At 47.0% G+C, this 18,689-nt stretch overlaps 1 protein-coding gene across 10 annotated transcripts in view; it reads right to left on the reverse strand.

Annotated features, from left to right (window-relative positions):
• The window catches only part of SH3KBP1 (SH3 domain containing kinase binding protein 1), a 324,749-nt gene that overhangs the window by 50,940 nt on the left and 255,120 nt on the right, over positions 1-18,689 (reverse strand). For all 10 annotated transcript variants that reach the window (XM_026480216.4, XM_057310446.1, XM_044377583.3 and 7 more), the window contains 3 exons: positions 14,554-14,661; positions 3,951-4,002; positions 978-1,058 (listed from right to left, as the gene is read on the reverse strand). In XM_026480216.4, coding sequence (XP_026336001.1) covers positions 978-1,058; positions 3,951-4,002; positions 14,554-14,661 — 241 coding nt within the window. The remainder of the gene's footprint in view (positions 1-977; positions 1,059-3,950; positions 4,003-14,553; positions 14,662-18,689) is intronic.

An 18,689-nucleotide genomic window follows, 5' to 3' on the forward strand; every position in this document is an offset into this window, starting at 1 on the left:
GAGATGTAACTTCTTAAGAGCTAGCAGTGTTGGTAAAACTTTTGGCAGGCTGATAGAAAATATTAAATTTCACAATAAAATTTCATGAGGCCACCCGGGAGCACCTCCAAATAATTACATTCATTAATTCAGCATTTCTCTTGTGACTTCCAAATAACTGCTTTTTAAAATGGAATTCGGTCTGCCTCCTGTTCATAATAACATAGCGCTTTTCCCATAAAATGTGTGATCAATCAAATCTTAGACACCTAACAAAATGAGTCCTTCCACGGCGTGCAGATTTCTTTGGGAGACATACTCAGAACAGTAGGAGTCAAATACATTTGTAAAGCTGACTGTGTGAGTCCGGCGAAGCTACTTCCCTTCAGATGACATTCCTGACCGCCTTCAGGGGACTGTGGGCCCTGAGCTCCTTCTCCCAGTTTTGCCATGCACCCCCCACCCCCCGCAGCATTCGTGACCAAGGAAATGTGTCTGTGACATAGTAGCCAGACTCAAAAGTCCAGCCATGACGAGGATGATGGCTTTCATTTGTCCAGACGGGAATTTCTCTCAGTCACATCCACCAGGCAACAGTTAATGAGCGCCCTGGGGCACGAGGCAAGGGAGAGGGCAGGATGGAAACTGCGGTGGATATATCCAAGCCCTCACGAAACTTCCACTCGGCACCTTGACTTCAGGATGCCCCTGGTGTGGGGAGGGCAGTGATGGCAGGAAGACTGGGAGGGAGGAACCCCAATGTGTTAAGTGACCAGACTGGTTGTTTTTCATTTGGTGAGGAATTCTGGCCCAAAGAAGCACCACATAACCCTCTCTCCTATTTCCTTAGAAATGGGATATTTAAAAGCAACCAAAATAAAACCATAATCACCATATTCCCCCCAAAAAACAAACTGTGGGTAATCTGGACTAGCCCTATGACCAAAGGCTTTGCCTCCTGCTGTTCGATCAGTACTAGTGAAGACTTGATTTCATACCTTTCTCTTCTGTTCTGTTTGGAAGGGTTTCCGGTCTTTCAGGAGGTATCTTTTTAATTTCATGTTTTCTCTCAGTGGTGCCTAAGGGGGAAGGGATAACAGTGATCAGAACATGTTTTCTCTACCCATTTATGAGACACACCAGCATTTTAAATATTTATCAGGTACGTCAAAGTCAATAGGCTTTTCTGCCCCTAAGCTGGGCGCTGGTGTTACCTGACGAATAGCAGCCGTTTAGAAACAGCAGAAGCCATTTCTGGCTTATGTCATTGAATTTCCTGCCTATACATCCTTACTTTACAAGAATGCCATGAATATTTTCTGATATTTAAATCTGACTTCCTTAGACATCAAAACAGTCGCAGGAAATCACCGGGTGTGGCTGGAAAATATGTATAAACAAGTCAATCACCAAAATATGCAAATAATGGGTCACTGGCTATTGCTCAACAAATAAAAAGAAATTTCACAGGGACCTGGGTTCTATGTTGTAGCAGTTTTAAAATATGGCCTCAAATTGTTTGCGACCCCTCCCATTGAAAGGTGAGGTCTAGGTCCTCTGTCTGGAATGTGGGTAGGCTGATGACTGCTTCAACCAGGGGCCAATACGATACCATATAATTCCCAAGACTGTGTCGTAAAAGACTGTGTCGCTTATGCTTTATTTGCTGGAATCCTGAATGTCCATGTGAGAAGTCTACAACCCTGAAGCCCGCTGAAGAAGCCGTGTGTAGACACACTGGCCTACAGCCCCCTCCTGCCAAGGGGAGCCAGACATAAGAGTGAAGCAGCCATCTCCAAAGTGGGTCCTCCAGCCTCTGCTGGCCCAGCATTCCCAGCTGAGGTCCCAAATATCAAGGAGCTGAGAGACAAGATGTCCTGGTCAGGCCCTGTTCGAATTCCTGACCCCAGAAGCTATGGGCATAAGAAGATCGTTGTTTTCTGCCACCTGATTTGGGGAGGTTTGTTATGCAGCAAAAGTACCTATAGCCAATTTTGGAGTGGACGGATGTGCCCAGGAGATCTGTGGTTCTCCCTCGGTCCAGTCAATCTGCGCCTGAATCCCTCAAACGTTACATACGACATTTCTCCAAATACACCTGCACGGCCGTGTCGACTGCAGCTGCTCCCTCACCTGGGCTCTTCAGCAGTGCCCATGGCCTCAGGTGCATAAGAACACTTGGAAAATAGCTAAAGCATAAAACCAATCACAAGTGCCCCTCAGACTTAGAGACTTGCTTAAGTGCTTGACGAATTCCTTACTGCCCATCCCTATGGATGGGTGCTTGGTACTAAAGTCTCAATTACATAGCAACAGAAACCAAAGCAACTAAAAAAAAAAAATCCACTGAATACACTTTACCTAAATCTCCTTAACGACTCACCACAAATTAAACACTGTATCTAATTTCTGTCAATTCCAGATCTGTTTTTTTTTTTTAAGCAAATAAACACAAGGAAAGCTGATGATAAGGAAAATAGAAATATCTACCTCCCGGTCACAAAGCAATTCCCAGGATCATTCAGCAGGGTAAATGAGCAGTAGGAATCTAGGAAAATTAAATGCCATCTTGCTTTGCCCCACAGAGATCCAGCATAACCTTTCGTAAAACTGCTTTAAAAGAAAAAGAATTTGCCTATCATGGTACAATCTAGGCTCTAATGATAACGAAAAAGTTCGTTATCATTCCTAGAGATGCAGGATTGAAACTGATGATCCTACTACCATGAAGAATCCAATCCTAGTTACATTCTGGGCTCCTTGAGCCTTGGGCCACTCAGCTCATCTCCTTGGTCTGTAATTCATCACCAAGGCCCCGAGGAAAAGGGTCGTCAGAGAAAAGCAAAACAGCCAGCTTTAATTTCAGCATAACAAAATATTGATCCGGTGTGAACCACTAGGTGGCAAAATTAAACTACTCAATGCAAACGACGATGAGGGCAGAGCAGGAGATGTAATTAACACTTCATTTCAGGGCTTAATCTCTGTAATTCTCAACTATCCTAAAGGGAATGGGAAAGGAATTTGGGATCAAGCTGATTTCCCCTCCAACTCGGTGTGACAAAAAACCTTAAAAAATCACTCCTTGATAAATTTGTGAATAAACCAATCTGGAAATTTATTCACACTTTAAATGCTATAGAACTATCACAGTTATTAATGTGCAGAACTAAAAATACCCCTACTCTTCTTCTGTTTTAGTTGTTAATTTTTTAAAATGCCACTTAACTAGTTATTCACGGAGGAATTTCTCCCCATAATTAGTTCTTAACAATTATAAAAAGGAGTTCTATGGGGAAATATGAATGATCATTTTTATGTATGAGAACCCTGTGCACAATGAGCTACCAAATGTCCAACCACGTCACGTCTTCCTATATTATTCAACCTTAATGTCTGAACTATACAGAAAAAGTAAATTGGATTCTTTTTAAGATGAAAAACGTATCATGAGGAAAAGTATTTATTGCTAGAATAACATTTTCTGTTGGCGGGGTAAGTGAAGTAAGTACAAATTTTGGTTAACCACACATTTTTTTTTGGTTAAAAATTCAGCACCACTGTACATGCGTGGTGAGGCTATGACCCATGGGAAGGAACCCTCCCTAAGCTGACCCTCGAGATTAGGTGGGCACAGGCAAAGCAGGACAATTAAGTTCTTTCCTCAAAAGCAGTTGATTAGAAATACAAAAAATAAAACAGAAAAAAAACTGGTTTACTCCATAGCAAAGTCTTTCTGGCCATTCATTTGGGAGGCTAGATTTTTCCGCTGTACCAGGGATACATTTTAATGTTATATTTAATTTTTCGGAAAAACAGCAGTATATTTAAAATCTGCCTGTTGAGACCAAGTGGTAGCTTCCCAATTTGGTGATCCGTGGCATTTGAATCTAAGAATCTTGAGCTCTACTGAGGGTGCTGTAAATACACACAGAAAGACGCACGCTGTGTCCAGAACGGAAGCACATTACCTGCCCCTTGCTTGATGACAGGAGCGGATGGAGGAGGCGGCTTCTTGGGTCTCTGAAAAATGAATCAAAATGATAACACATGAGATTGTTGGCAAGCCAACGAGATTGTGGGCCTGTCACATAAGGACCACAGACACTGTTTTCTAGATGTAGTTTGGACAGTCCAGAGGAGCTCTCCAAAAAATTGAGCAATTCTCTCTCCGGGGATGTCAGGTTTTGGCACCTTTAAACCAAAACTAAAATAAATTCAGTCTGCAAAACAAGACTTTGATGGACAAATGAAATACCGTTTCCCCCTTTCTAAATTTGTAACAGCCTTCTGGAAAAGCACGGCTCAGCAAAAATGGCCTGAAACCAGCAAGCACAATGGTCCTCCTACGCTGAAACCACATTTGCAATTAAGATTTAATCTGCTGAATAACCAAGTGATTCAGGAGAGTCACTGGGACAGCTCGAAATCAGATCTGCTCTGGACGGGGACCTTCAGCAAAAGCAGCCCAAGGTGCTGCTGAGACTGGGAGTCAGTGGGTTCTAAGCCTTCAGCCCCTTCTGACCCCAAGGCTGGCAGGCCATTCTCGAGGCCTCCCACAGACCAGTTGTAACCCTGGAAAGTGGAAGGGAGCTCTTTTTTTGCATATTGGCTGTGGTCTGTTTTTCTCTCACAACCTGTCACTCCACAGGTGATGAGGCAGCGAGGCAATCGGTGGCATCCCTCCCTGAACCCGTTCCAGGGCCTCTCCTTGCGCACCCAGGATCAACTGTAGGAGGAAGATGGTCAGGCTGCATTTGGCAAATGATTCAGGGGCCAAGAAGCCAGCCAGGGCACAATTCTTGGACACCATACTTGGAGAGGGGAGCCAGAGGCGAGGAGAAAACCGTCTCAGTAACAAAATCATTAAGGAAAGATGGAAACAGGAGGATCTGAGAATCCGATCCGTGTTGCTGCTGATGCTTCTCCCAACCCTCTCTGGGCATCATACACCAGTGACTTCTTAAACAGCTCCAGAGACGCTCTCCCGCACTCTGAAAACATACCACTCAGACACTACCGTGAGGAGCAGCTGAAGCACCCACCAGCCCCCGGCCCCTGCCCGCTGGGGCCCAGCGGCGCCCGCTACAGCACTAGAGCACAGAAGAAATGCTTTCGAGGGAAACCGGGAGAATATGAGACCCATAAGGAACCTTCTCAGGAGGCATCACAGCACGTAGGCTCTGGATTCTGTGACATGTCACCTCTGCTCTTCAGTAGCTGGGTGACGTGGCCAAGTTACCTCGAGTAAGTAGTGTAGCGTGGTGGCTGAGAGGCGGGTGTCAGAGCCTGACTGATTACAAATGCTGACTCTTCCAGTTCTTAGCCGTGGCCGCTGAGCAGGTGAACTGACCTAGCTAAAGCTTCTCATCTGTAAAATGGCAACAGCATTATCTCCCTCTTGGGAGGAGGTGGTTTCATATGCAGAGGGAGTCAGGAAGCACTGCCCTATTGAATCTTCGTGACAACCCTATAAATAATGATATTATTGTGCCCACTTTGTGGAGGAAGTGACTGAGGCTTAAAGAGATGAAGTCATTTCCCCAAGTCACCAGGCTGTTAAATAGGGTGGGGGGCTGGGAGCCCAGCCCCATGCTGTTTGACCCACAGGGGTGCTCTTGACCACGGGGAAGGACCCGCCTTGCCAGAGAGCATCCACAAGGCAGACCACCACACGGCCATATACCACACACAGCGTGTACCAAAGCACAGGGAACTGTACCATATGAAGGCTGGGGGGAAGAAAACACAAGTATCAAATTGCAGCTACAGTAGGAGCTCAAATCAACTATGTTACAAAATATACAGAAAGAGAAAAAGACTGGAAAGGAATAAATTTATAGTGTGATACCTGACTAGTGTAGGATTACGGGCATGTGTGCGTGTGTGTGTTTCCTTCTTAATATGTTTCGGTACTGTCTATAGGAGTACAGACTCACTTCATTATAAAAAAGAGAAAGAAAGATGCTCTGAGGGCCACCTCCCCCTGCACACAGGCCGTCCGCTGGTGGAAGGCCGTTTCCTGTCTACCAGCCCCTTCCAGCTCTCCACTCCAACTTCTTCCTTTTTCTGCCTCCCTGCCCTGTCCTTGTATAAATTAGCTGGGGACAGATGCGTGTTTACCTAATGAAGTTATTGTTGAAACTCTGCCAACTAACCTTCCTTTACCTCAGGATCAGAATAACTTCTTATTCACAGACAGCGCCCTGTGGCCTAGTTCTTCCCGGCCCAGCCCCAAAGATGCCTAACCAGTGGATGTCTTGCTCACTTCCTGCTTGTTTGAAATATTTTATAACCAATTTCACATGAGCTCCTCTTGCCGAGGCTGTTCCCCCAGCGACCTTGCCTCAAACCACAGGGCCCCAAATAAAACAAGACAATTACAAGTCATCATGTTTTCCAAGATTACTGTGCGAAGAAAAAAATCCCTCAGTGTTGTGTCAGATTTGGCATGGGGCAGACACACGGAATGTGACCGGGCAGGGCAGAGGGGCACTGAGAGAGAAGACAGGAAGTGTCAGGCTAAGAGACAGCGTGTGACAAGCGTGGTCATGGCAAGTGTGTGCTTGACTGTGGCACAGGAAGGAGGCAGAGGTGTGAGGTTGTCGTGAGGAGCCCTGGCGATAGTGGAGGCAGGTGGGGGCAGTTTTGAAAGGAGGGAACAGTCTGTGACTATGTGTCTTGCACCCACCGGGCTTGATGAGCACTGGCTGGGGGCCAGCTTTGCTTGTGAGCAGGACAGCTTTACAGGTTGGCCTGGGTTTTTTGTTTTTTCTCCTTTGACTGACTTCACTCTCTGATGCCCTCAAACTTAGCCTTCCTGCCTCCTTAGATGAGAAATTATGCCATGTTTTCAAAGAAGAGGTCTTTGAAGGTAATTCTAAACAAAAACCAGGGCCAGGGTTCCGTGTAGCTCCAGACGCCCCCCCCCCCAAGTGATTAATGGAAGATTGCACAGGAGCCTACAGGGATTTTCCTCTTTAAGTGCAACAGGAAGATGGGGCAGTGAGAACTGAGAAGGCAGGCTGGGAAAATCTGTAGCAAAACGTGACAGGAAAAACTTCAGCACAGGCACTCATAATTCTGAAATCAAAAGACGTAAGCATGTCACTTAGTTGGTTTTCCCCAAAATGTCCGATTGTGGCCGGATGAAGGAAACAGCACAGAGGGGACCTCCAGGTTAAGCAGCAGCCCAATGCCTTCTCTGCCGAGTTGACCAGCATTAACTGGCGCCACAGGTGTGCAGTCAGAAACACCCTTTCAACTCAGGCGAGTATTTTAAGTCATGAATTTTTAGAGGCACTCGTTCTATTTCTTCTCTTTATCCCTCCCTCCATAGTGGAAATATAACACTCCAGATCCAAAATCAGATGGCTTCAGCCTGCTCGATTTGCAGATCGAGGCTAGAAACACAGGATGTCAGAGCTATGAGTGATCACAAGGTCCCCTCTACACTGGAGGAGACTGAGGCCCAGAGGGACTGTGTCAACCGCTGGGTGGTGGCCAAAGAGGGCCCAGAACTCACATCCCTCAATGTCCAGACTGTGGCAATTCATTAAGAGCCAACATGAACATGTTCCTAACAAAATCAATGAGCCAACATTTTCTGATTTCTAGGAGAGCAGAATGTGTTCCACAGTCTTCCCATATGCAGGGTGTACAGGCCTGCGTGCGCCTGCGTGTGCGTCTGCCCGTGTCGAGTCGTTGGCTTGGACACAGAAGCAAACGCCATCCTTCAAAGGATACATTAACTAGATCTGATTTCTTACCATTATTACCAGGAAGGAAATAGATCTGAATGTTCTGGAGTGAAGACAGCAGGAAGGCTGATTTCAGAGCTGACTCTGCCCTTTGTTTGGCAAGCCCGGCCAGTCCCAGGCAAAGAGCTCATCAGCTGGCTCAACGGGCCTCCCTGGCAGGAATTTTGATTTGCCACTTGGCCTCTTGCCTTCAGAGCTCTGGCCCCACACATGTGGTTTGTTGAGAATAACCAGAGGAGTGTACTCCTGATGGCTGGGTACCCTTGAGGGGGCACTTTGTTAGAGGAATATGGTAAGGTTCTGGAAGCAAGTCTTAGCTTGATTTTGAGCCTTGGGAAGCCCTCCTCCAGGCATCCAGCTAAGTTCTTTAGAGGTGTCTGTGTGAGGCTGGGGAGGGGACAAAAATGGACAGTTTCTGACCAGGGCACCCTTCATGGCTCTAGAAACACACAAAGGCCTCCACTCTGCCCTTTTCTTTCCTGTTCCTGGTAGACTGGTGACACCTCCGAAGAGTACAGCTGGGGCTACACTTGGGGTGATCATAGCACCTGTAAGAGCCCCTCTGTACCTTACAAAGTCCCTAGCACAGGAGGTCCCTGGGGGCCACCTCAAATACCTGCTCTCAGCACGGTCTCTCTTGAGTTTTCCTGGTGGCCTGTATTCCTGGTCTCCCTCTTGGCTGGACCCATCCAGACTGCTAGCCTATTGGGGAATCATGCAGGCTTTGGTATTTGGCTTCTCCCCAAGATGCTCTCATGCTTTACCCCCTTGGCTCATGCCTCTGCTCCCTCTGCCCACTGTAAAAGTGATGCCTCAACTCCATGCCCAGACCTCACATCCAGATTGAAAGACCCGAGCTCCCCCATGTCTGGGAGGAGTATGACAAGGGACCTGACTTCTCCCTGCCCCCCTCTTCCTCTTTCATACTAGTGCAGGAGAGAGCAGTGAGTAGGAGGGGAAGGACTGAAGGAAGGGAAGGTACACCTGGTCACCAAAAGACCAAAGGACAAGTGATTCCTGAGAGACAACCCTGTATCAAGCATGCTGCTATGGGCTGAATGTTTGTCCACTGAATGGACCCGAAACTCCTATGGTGAAATCTAATCCCCAATGTGGGGGTATGTTGAGGTGTTGCCTTTGGGGGGGTGATTGAGGCATGAGAGTGGCACCCCATAGATGGAATTAGTGCCCTTATAGAAGAGACCCCAGAGAGCTCCCCTACCTCTTCTGCCGTGTGAGGGCACAGCGAGAAGACAGCCATCTACGAAACAAGAAGTGGACCTTCACTAGATGCCACATCTGCTGGCAACTTGATCTTGGACTTCCCAGTATGCGGACTGTGAGAAATGAAGTCCTGGTGTTTATAAACCACCCAGTCGATGGTATTCTGTTACAGCAGCCTGAACTAAGACACACACTTTTGGGCCCCATGAAGGAGAAGCTTGGGACATGGGCTCTGCTTTCAAAAAAGATGACAGTTGGGATGGAACGATGACAGAGAAGCACTTCAGGCAAGGGTCCAACTGAATAAGGTGCTCAACTGAGACAGTACAGGCTCTCAGTACCAGCAGAGAAGGGAGAAGGAGCGCCATCCAGGCTACTTCAGGGAAGCTCAGTTAGGGCTCTGTCATTAGGTCATGCTTGGGTGACATTAGTGCCTTGACGGTCCCCATCTCTGCATGTGAAATTACCCAGAAAACGACATGTGAATTTTTTTCTCACAATGCTGCCTATTAGAAGCACGTTTGCTTCTTTTTGGAAGACTATTTGGGGAAATAATTCACTAGACATCTTTAGAAACTAGAAGTATTGGTCCTCAAAAGGCTCAAGGACATGACTAGGAACAAAGAAAAGTTGGGTTGAGTCTGTTTTATCAACTGGGTTGTCAGACGATGGGGGCTAAGGTAAGGGGCCTCCTAGGAACATGGTAAAGAGATTGTAGTCACAGTTACACCGGCAAAATCCCCCTCCAGCCAACTAGCCGTTGTGGGAATCAAGCGAGTCTTCCTTTCCTGTAAAAGTTTGGACCCTACAAAACTGCTCAGTGATCTTAAGGTTGGCACTCAACCATAATTGAGAAAGTGGGAAACGTACTTGACTGTACCACAGTGTGTCTGGAGATCGACAAGGAACACGAAGGGTCCAGTCAGCTGTGAACACCGAGAGCGGTGGAGAGTTGCTGAGGCCGAAGGTGCGGTGCACTCAGAGCGGCCTCTGGGATTAGCTGAGTTCAACACACAGCTCCCCCCGGGGCACCCTTCCCAATGGTGCACGAGGGGGCCTCCAGCTAGACCTGCAAGGCCCTTGGTGAGAACCACTAGCTCCTGAAGAAAGCACCAAATACATGTACTTTCCTGTAGAATCTGGCTTCTAAAAAACCCAGCCCACAGGGAGCAAACGCCCTGGGCGGGCAGACCCACGTGTTCCAGACTGGCTGACATTTCAGTTCTTGTTGCAATTAGTAAGCTGGCAGTCTGCTCGCTGGGTAAGTCTCTGTGAGTTGGCAAAGGTGAGCCTGCATCGCAGCCACAGGCATCTTTAGAAATCTTTGAGGGAAGGTTTCTGTGTCTCTGAGAGGCAGATCGTCCATGGCAGAACATTCGCTACGGGAACCTTCGCAACACCCTGGTTCTTGACACGGTATACAGACTCTTAGAAGAGTCCTCCATGTCGATGGATACTAAAACAACCACCTCTTCTTCAGGTGATTTGAACAGCTTCTCTTCAAGGCTCTAGAGCCTGAGACTTTTTCTAAAAAATGATCCTTTGAGAACACTGTCGTTCAGAGTATCTATTCTATTTTTTTTTTCAATGACAGTGAGAAGTTTTCTGTTCTTGAGAGTTCAAGTTCCCCGTTTTCCTTCAATAAGGATGACAGAGCATGTGCATTGCTTCATTAGAGCTCTCAGAATATTTAATCTTTCCATTTTGATATTCAATTTTACTGTCAAGTCTCAAAATAAACAGACAGCCATTGAATCTAGGTTCTCTCATAAATAGCTTACGTAATTGTTCTAAAACATGCCCCAAGAGATCAACGGGTGCTCTCCCCTCAGGGAACATCTTGAGAGAAAGCCCCAAAGCGTTTGTCACCTCGTAAGAGAGAATCTGCCAAGGACTCTCTGAAAGAAAGCCCTCCAGAAAATTCCAAAAGGCTCTGTGGTAACCACCTGAGTCCGTACCGAGCCGCAGCAGAAAAGAGCCGGCCTCGTCAGAATGCCTTGGTGATGCCTACTGATTCAAGAGGTCTGCTGCTGAAGAGATGCTGCTTGCTGCTGTCTGCCCTAATCGTCCCACACCGTCCTCTTTTCCGGGTGAATGGCTGCAGCCCCAGCCACTGGCAAGACAAGATGACATGTGCTGAAACTGGTGGCAGAATAATGTTTCAGATTCTGTCATTCACACAGTGCATTTGTGTTAATGATTCTAATCATCTTTACACAGCCAACTCAGCAAACAACAGCCCCAGCTCCCGTCACGCTGTCACCAGCTCACCAGTACCCTGCGTGCAGCGATAAAGGCTGGTGTGGCAGCCAATGCAAAGCTGGGTGGCTGGTTTTATGGGCCAGAGGGGATGAAAAGAATGGAATACTTTAAATTTTCTAAAAGCGAAATGTCACATTATACAATCACTTCTCAGCTGTAGGTATGACTTTGCCTGACGGGTTTGACTATTGTTTCCCTCAGCCAGTTTTTCTTCTTCTTAGAGACAAGGTTAAAAGACCTATCAAAGAGGGGCACCTGGGTGGCACAGCGGTTAAGCGTCTGCCTTCGGCTCAGGGCGTGATCCCGGCGTTATGGGATCAAGCCCCACATCAGGCTCCTCTACTATGAGCCTGCTTCTTCCTCTCCCACTCCCCCTGCTTGTGTTCCCTCTCTCGCTGGCTGTCTCTATCTCTGTCAAATAAATAAATAAAATCTAAAAAAAAAAATGGGAATAAGAAAAAAATCTTTAAAAAAAAAAAAAGACCTATCAAAGAGATGGTGGCTGCTCGTCTGAGGTTGGAGAGATGCCATGGGGCCCCAAAGAGCGTGCATGCCTCGACGAGCAAGCTGAGTCCGCTCCTCACTGACAACTTCACCCTCCCGGTGGAAGTCTCCCCTTAAAACTTTATGTCACAGAGCAGAACTTCTAGAAGGGTATGCCATGGAATCTCTCTCACCTGGTGCATTTATTGCCTCACTAAAATATGACTGGGAACTAGAAAGCAAGGTGCCACAGTGTAGGCAACCATAGACTGCCCATTTGTTAAAAGAATTATCCAGATTTTACCTTAGCCTTCAAAATCATACCACCTCACTTAGAACCAGGAAGGTGGCAAATGTCCCCCAGGACAGCATGCTCGCTAAGATTCTTTGGCCACAGGGAGAGGAAGCACCAGGAAGGTCTTGGCATCCAAATGCTTCAGGACGTGAACACCTTCTACCAGGCTTGCAAAGATCAGTGAGAAGGATCAAACAGGCAGTCTGGACGACCCTCTCCCCTCCACTCCTTGGAAGAGTCCCATCCTCAATGTCCTTTTGGAAAGGTCCAGCAGGTCTCTATGGCCCTAACATCAGACCCGCTGCCCAACTCTAAGCCCACAAGGGCAGCAACTGCGTGTACTCTTCCCTTCTCATCAACCAGCACGGTGGCTAGCCCAAGAGAAGGGACCCAATAAACACACAGTGCATAAGTAAATAAATGTAAAACATAACTGCCAGGTAGCAGGTCCTGAAAAAAATATGAGAAACAACATGAAGATTATGCCATTCTGTGCCCGCTTATCTCTACAAATACATTTTCTAAAGTACTAGATTTCTTTTTAAAGGCTATCATCAAAGTTCTCTGATGCATTTAGATTCCCAGGGAAGCTCATAAAGACATCAAGAAACTGTTGATTTGACCGGCTGAAGCAAGCTGAGCCAGAGTCATATTTCTGTCATTACTGCCCGGTTTCAGCTGCAGCCTTCCCACACTCGTGCAAACAGTAATTACAGAGACGGGTAAAGTTAAAGCACCAGGCGCCGTGCTAAAGAATTCCTATCTTCTCAACAGTTCAACAAGGTAGGTGTGATTCTTCTCGCAGTTTTATAAGTGAAAATACTGAGGCTCAGACACATCCAGTGAGGTGACCTTGAACAGAACAAGTGAGTGACGGGGCCATGATTCAAGCCCAGGTCTAGCCGATGCTGTAGCCTGGAGTCACGAGCACTGTGCTCTAGAAACGGCTGCCACACCTCACTCCTGTGTCCTCTTGTTTCAAAACATTTACTATCCAGTCAGTACTAAAATGTTAGCATCTGTTTTTTTCAGGGGTGGGTGCTGTCAACTGATAACCCACCACACCTCAATCATGCAATAAAAATGGCTCAAGTGATTTTGCTTGCTAGAAATTTTTTCTTGAATAGTGAGCTCTTCTCTGTTCTGAGAATTTATTCCCCTCCTAAAATATGGTCAGGAACTGGAAGGTGGAGCTGTCATCACTTAAACAGATACCTGCTTCTATACCAGCACTTCGTAAACTATAATGTGTAAACGGTTTGCCGGAGGATCTTGTTAAAATGCAGGTTCTGATGCCCCAGGTCTAGGGTAGGGCCTGAGTATTTCTTACAAGCTCCAGGTAATGCTGATCAAGTGTGGCCCATGAACCAGCACTAAGTGTCAGGGATATAGAAAACAGCAGGAAGCAGAATCCAGATTCTATGAACCCCAAACTCAGTTCCGAGAGAGAATAACATGTGTGGAACAGAACATTCTTCAGCTAAACAATATAGGAAAGCAAGCTATCCAAAATCCTAAGGGTGTTGGCCCTCGGCTTCAAACCAATCTAAAGATCTACAGGGCATGATCTTGGTGGATACCGACATCTTGCAGCTTCTTGAACCATCATGTTCATTCACCTAGACACTACATACACCGTCAATGCTGTTTAGTATCCTTGGCAACCAAGCCACCAATGGGTAGCTATCCTTCACAAACATCAGCTCCATAGGAATGGTCATGGGTCAAGGTCAGGTTCATGGTCTAGTAGCAGTGCCCCAACAGGCATAAACAGGAACCAGTCCAGAAAGGCAGGCAGAAGTCAAGTGAAAGCCTGAGCAAAGAGCCCTGAGGTGCAGAGCAGAATGGAAAAGACCAAACTCCTGCCCTGTTATAAAGAAAAGTGCTTCCAACTTTTCAACTTTCTTGTTCCATCCTCATCAGAGAGACAATACACCTGGAGTGAGCCAAAGATGGACTGGCTCATTGAAACAACAGCACTGGAAAATGGGTCCCCACAAAGAGAAAGCAGATCAGAGGTGCCTACAAATACATATATGGACAAACATGTGTATACATGTCCATATATGTACACACACAGTGTAAGAACATCAGTGGCCTCGTTCTGCGTCCTCAGCTACACAATGTGCTTTTCAGCCACTTCGACAGTATTGGGTACTTCAGCACCCCCAAGGACACACCGCACAGGATGCAGGCAGTCTGCTCACCAAACGGAGGCTTCTGGTCATTTGGGGGCTTATATGTTCCAGGCACCGCACCAAGTGCTTTACACACATTATCTTATTTGTTCATGCAACACCACCGAACAAGGGTCACTACGACCAGCTGCCAGATGAGGAAAGTGAGGCTGGGGGAAGGTAATGAACCCATTCACACTCACACGCAGCCTACAGAACGGCCGAGGGCTCAGAAGCCAGGTCCACTGAACTAAAATGCCGGTGCTCTTCAATGGTCCACCAAACTCCCCTCGCCCGGTGTCCCGACACGCAGCATGGAAGCCACCGTTCTGACAGCGTGTGGAGTGCTGACCTCAAGGCCAGGAAGACTTACATTGCCCTCCTTTTCAAAGTCAGGTGGAAGTAGCTTCACGAAGTTATCAGGGAACACTCCTCGTCTGCCGTTAAGCTCTCCTTCCCACCAGCCCACGTCGATGCAGTCCTGGGAAACGGAGGAGCAGAGAGTGAGAAGTGGGGCAATCACCCTCCGGGGAGGTCCCACACCCCCTTCAGAGAGAATGGAGGCCCTTTCCTTGAGGCCACTATCAGCGCCGCAGTGGTTACTGAGACGAAGTCAGCACAAATCCCAACGTCAGACGGGAGCAAGAGCGCAAGCGCACGGGAGCAAGAGCGCAAGCGCACAGGAGCGGCTGCCGGCCTGAACCCAGTGCTGTCGTCAGGTGCGCTGCTTCAGTCGATCTGCTTTTCTTTAAAGATGGGAGGATATGTATTTTCTTCGTCTTAATTTTGCTGAAATAAAATTATTTCATTAACTGCAAACGTGCTTTAGGAAATATCACAGGCACAAATGTTCTCTTTGGCCTGTCACAAAGCTTGTGGAAATTCAAAAGGGCCTTGCGACGGGCAGCGAAGCACAAGAAGGTTCATACTTTTGGCAAGCTCGTGAATGCACGGCTCTTCCTCACCTTCTCTCTGTGGTGATGCGGCACGGTTGGCATCGTGAGAAGCCCTTCCCCCACCTTACAGAACTCAATGTTTGCTTACTAAATGAAAGAATAAATCTATTCATTCTTCCAGATCCAACCTGCTTCCCTTTAAATACTCCCTATTCTGTTCATTCACTCGTCAGATGTTTACTGAGCGCCTATTTTGTGCCAGGTGCCAGGGAGGGCACGAGAGCTCGGCCTGTGCCAAGCTTCCGTCCCGAGCCTAACAGCCTCATGGTTCTCCTGGGCCTTCAATCTCATGCCACATTTCTATTTTACCCCACATCCAATTGGTTGGAAGGTCAATTTGCTCTAGTTTTAGAATATATCTCACATCTGTCCTCTGCCTCCAATTCCACTTCTACCACCCTAATCCAAGACTCACTGGCCTACCGCAAACCTCCTCACTTGGGCATTTCTTCTTGACCCGTGTACGAATGATGTACACACACTGCTGTTGAGTACACATCCGTGAGAAAAGCCCAATTCTCAGACTGTGGTCAACAATTCCTGCTACAGCCGAAAACGAGCGGAGGCTTTCCAAAAACGGTAGCGACACGTAAGACTTCTAAAGTTACGTCTGAAGCAGGGCATGCCCCACAAAGTGAGGCTACCATGCTGGGGCCCACACAGACACTCACGGTCCTCCACAACACCGGTGGGGTGGGGAAGGGGCCAGGAGGCCTCAAGCTGCACATGCACAGCTGGCCTCGGGCCCCGCCGTAGAGCCCGGAGGGCCACAGCATATGTGACTCACCGGGGCCTTGCTAGACTATACATCTTGGCAAGGGGAGGAGCATTTCTGGTTTTTTCACCATTATGCCCCCAGCCCACCGCAATGCCCAATATAATAAATATTTGTGGAATCAGTGAGGACTCTTTCTAACCCTGAGTTCCGTGATCTCCTGCAGTGAGGACAAGGTAGCCTCAGTCTACTTTAACTCATGATGATTTTACGTAAGAGAGGGCCCACCTCAAGTGAGAAGTAAATGAGCATCGCCCTCCCTTTCCCAGCGGTATCGGTTGCAAAGATAAATGGACTCTTTAGAAGGGGATGTGGGTTTTAGAAATGGGTCCTTAATCACAGATGGTAAATTCTAGTCCTGACCAACACCAAAAAACAGACACTTGAAGCATCAAGTTCAGATTTACCCAGAACCAACCAAGGTTCAAAAGACAACATGAGAGAATGCTTATCTTTCTTGGACAATGATGAAAGAGAAGCCCAGGGAAGTATTCTGGTCCCACTCATGTCACATCACACCTTAAACAATCTAGCATCAGTCCCCACAGAAGGGATTCATGAACGGGGATGGTGGTGGAAGAGTATGATGGCTTCTGAGGTTCTTCCAGCTCTGAGAAGATCTCATCATCAACAATACGGGAAAATCTTGCGAAGGTGTAGGGGTGACCTTCCTTTACTTTTAATCCTTAGAAATTAAATCTTTCAATCCAGAAGGCTCTGCTTTTGAGGAAATGGCTGGCACCTTTTTTTCTGCTCCTTTTCCAGACAAGTCCTCTTCTCCTCAAAACCAACTTGAAACTCACCTTTAGGAAAGTGATAATGATGAATGCTTTCTTTTCTTGAACACTCACAACTGTGTTAATTTGCACTTCACGATATTCAATTCAACAAACATCCATGAAATGCGAAGTACATTTAAGTTCCTTCTGTAGACACCAACATTAAACCTGCAACGAACATGATCCCTAACTGCAGGGAGCTTAGAGATTCAGGTGAAAGACCCCAAGGTCCTTTTGGATAACAGGTATCAACCAAGAGCTCTGGTACCAAAGAGGAGACAATCATTAACAGCTTTTCAAACAATCTTAAATCTTTTCATGTGCGAAGAAGTTTTGCTTATGTGAGGACTGGACTTCCCTGCACATTCATTTCAGAGTACCTGATACAGAATTACATCCACAAAAGGCACTCAAATATTGTTTAGTGCTACATTTCTTTTCAAAAGCTTTCTTCCAAACTTTCTGACTGGTGCAAATCCATGCCTCACCTTAGTTCTGCAAGCAGTAACCCAAGAATCATTGTAACGAGGCCTTTTCCTTCACACGTGAGAAAAACAAGGAAGAAAATTTTAATAAGTAGAAGCATATCCAGAATAACTTTAGAACTCATACATGCCTACAGGGCAAAACAGTGCATATGACATATTTATTGTATTTCCCATCAGTGGAGAATGGCTTGGAAGGCTCATCTCTACTTGGCTTCTTAGGGAAAACATTAACAGTACTAATCATTGTGTAATTCAAGGTAAGAGAGGGAAAGCATGAAGGTAGAGCACAATCTGTGTTACTGTTCTGATTGGTAGGAGGACAAATACAAGACTCGTGGATGAGATAAGCACATTCCAAAAAAGAGAACAGCCAGTGTGTCGTAGGACACGGAGGAAAGTGAAAGGGGGAGCTCCGCTGCAGGACAGAAACCGGCCCAGGGTCAAGGTACCTGGAGCAGGACAGAGACTGATAGAGAACCAGGGTGCTTCTTACCCCCTAGCAGAAGCTAACTTAAGGGAAACAGAACGATTCTGACAGCAAAATGAGAAGCAGAAATACCTCCTCTTCAACAAAGCAGGCAAAAGAACAAGCTTTCTGATGGCAGAGATGAAGAGACAATTATTCATATGAGGGCTGTGCTTCTGGAAGTGTAAAAGAACAGCAAATTCAATTTATTTACTGAAGACTGAAAACATGGATAGCAGAAGAATTCAGGGGTAAACAGAAAATCATAATGTCCTTACAGGGCTCCAGAGTTCGGAGCCTAGCGTGAGAGGCAGACAGTGAGTCAATATGGTGCAGAAACACCGGCAGGAGTGCAAGGCTGGATTTAAAAACAAGTAGGACCAAGAAAAACCAGGTAGCCTGAAAAGAGAGAATGAGGGGCGAACCAAGGCAACGAGAAAGGTCAAAGGCGGGCTCACCAAGCATGAAGGAAGGGAAGAGGGAGAGTAGGAAGCTGGAGTCATGGAAGAGAACATTCAAGAACTGGCACTTAAGGTGAAGGCAGTGCCTGGTGCCCAGGGAGCTCCCAACCAACATCTACTGAACAGTGATGTGAGGTATGAGGCAAGATGGCACCCGTGAGTGGCAGGAGCAGAATGGAGGGACAGTTGGTCGGTGATTTGTGAGGCCAGAATGTCATCAGGGTGGAGTGGATGTCCCCAAGGAGGATGGCAGGAGGGGCGTGAAAGCAGGACAATGACATTGCAGCTGACAAGTGAGGAGAGAGGCAGTGCAGCCAAGATCCTGGAAGATGTGAGGGTGACCATTTAAATTCTTTTCAAACCTGGGACACTATTAATAATCATGCTGGGACCACAGATGATCACCCTAGTGGATTCTGAGATTCCAGTAACGATGAAGACAGGACAGTACAGGCAGGAGAGGGGGTGGCTTCTGAATGAGGCGGGCGTTTGCAGTGGGAAAAAGTGAGAGAGCAGCATGTAGATGAAAGTTTCCAGAGCAAAGACAATTAGAAATAAGCTCTACTGGCACGAAAGCAGAGGAA

The sequence above is a fragment of the Ursus arctos genome, chromosome X (genome assembly GCF_023065955.2).
Source record: "Ursus arctos isolate Adak ecotype North America chromosome X, UrsArc2.0, whole genome shotgun sequence".
NCBI classification, from domain to species: Eukaryota; Metazoa; Chordata; class Mammalia; order Carnivora; family Ursidae; genus Ursus; species Ursus arctos.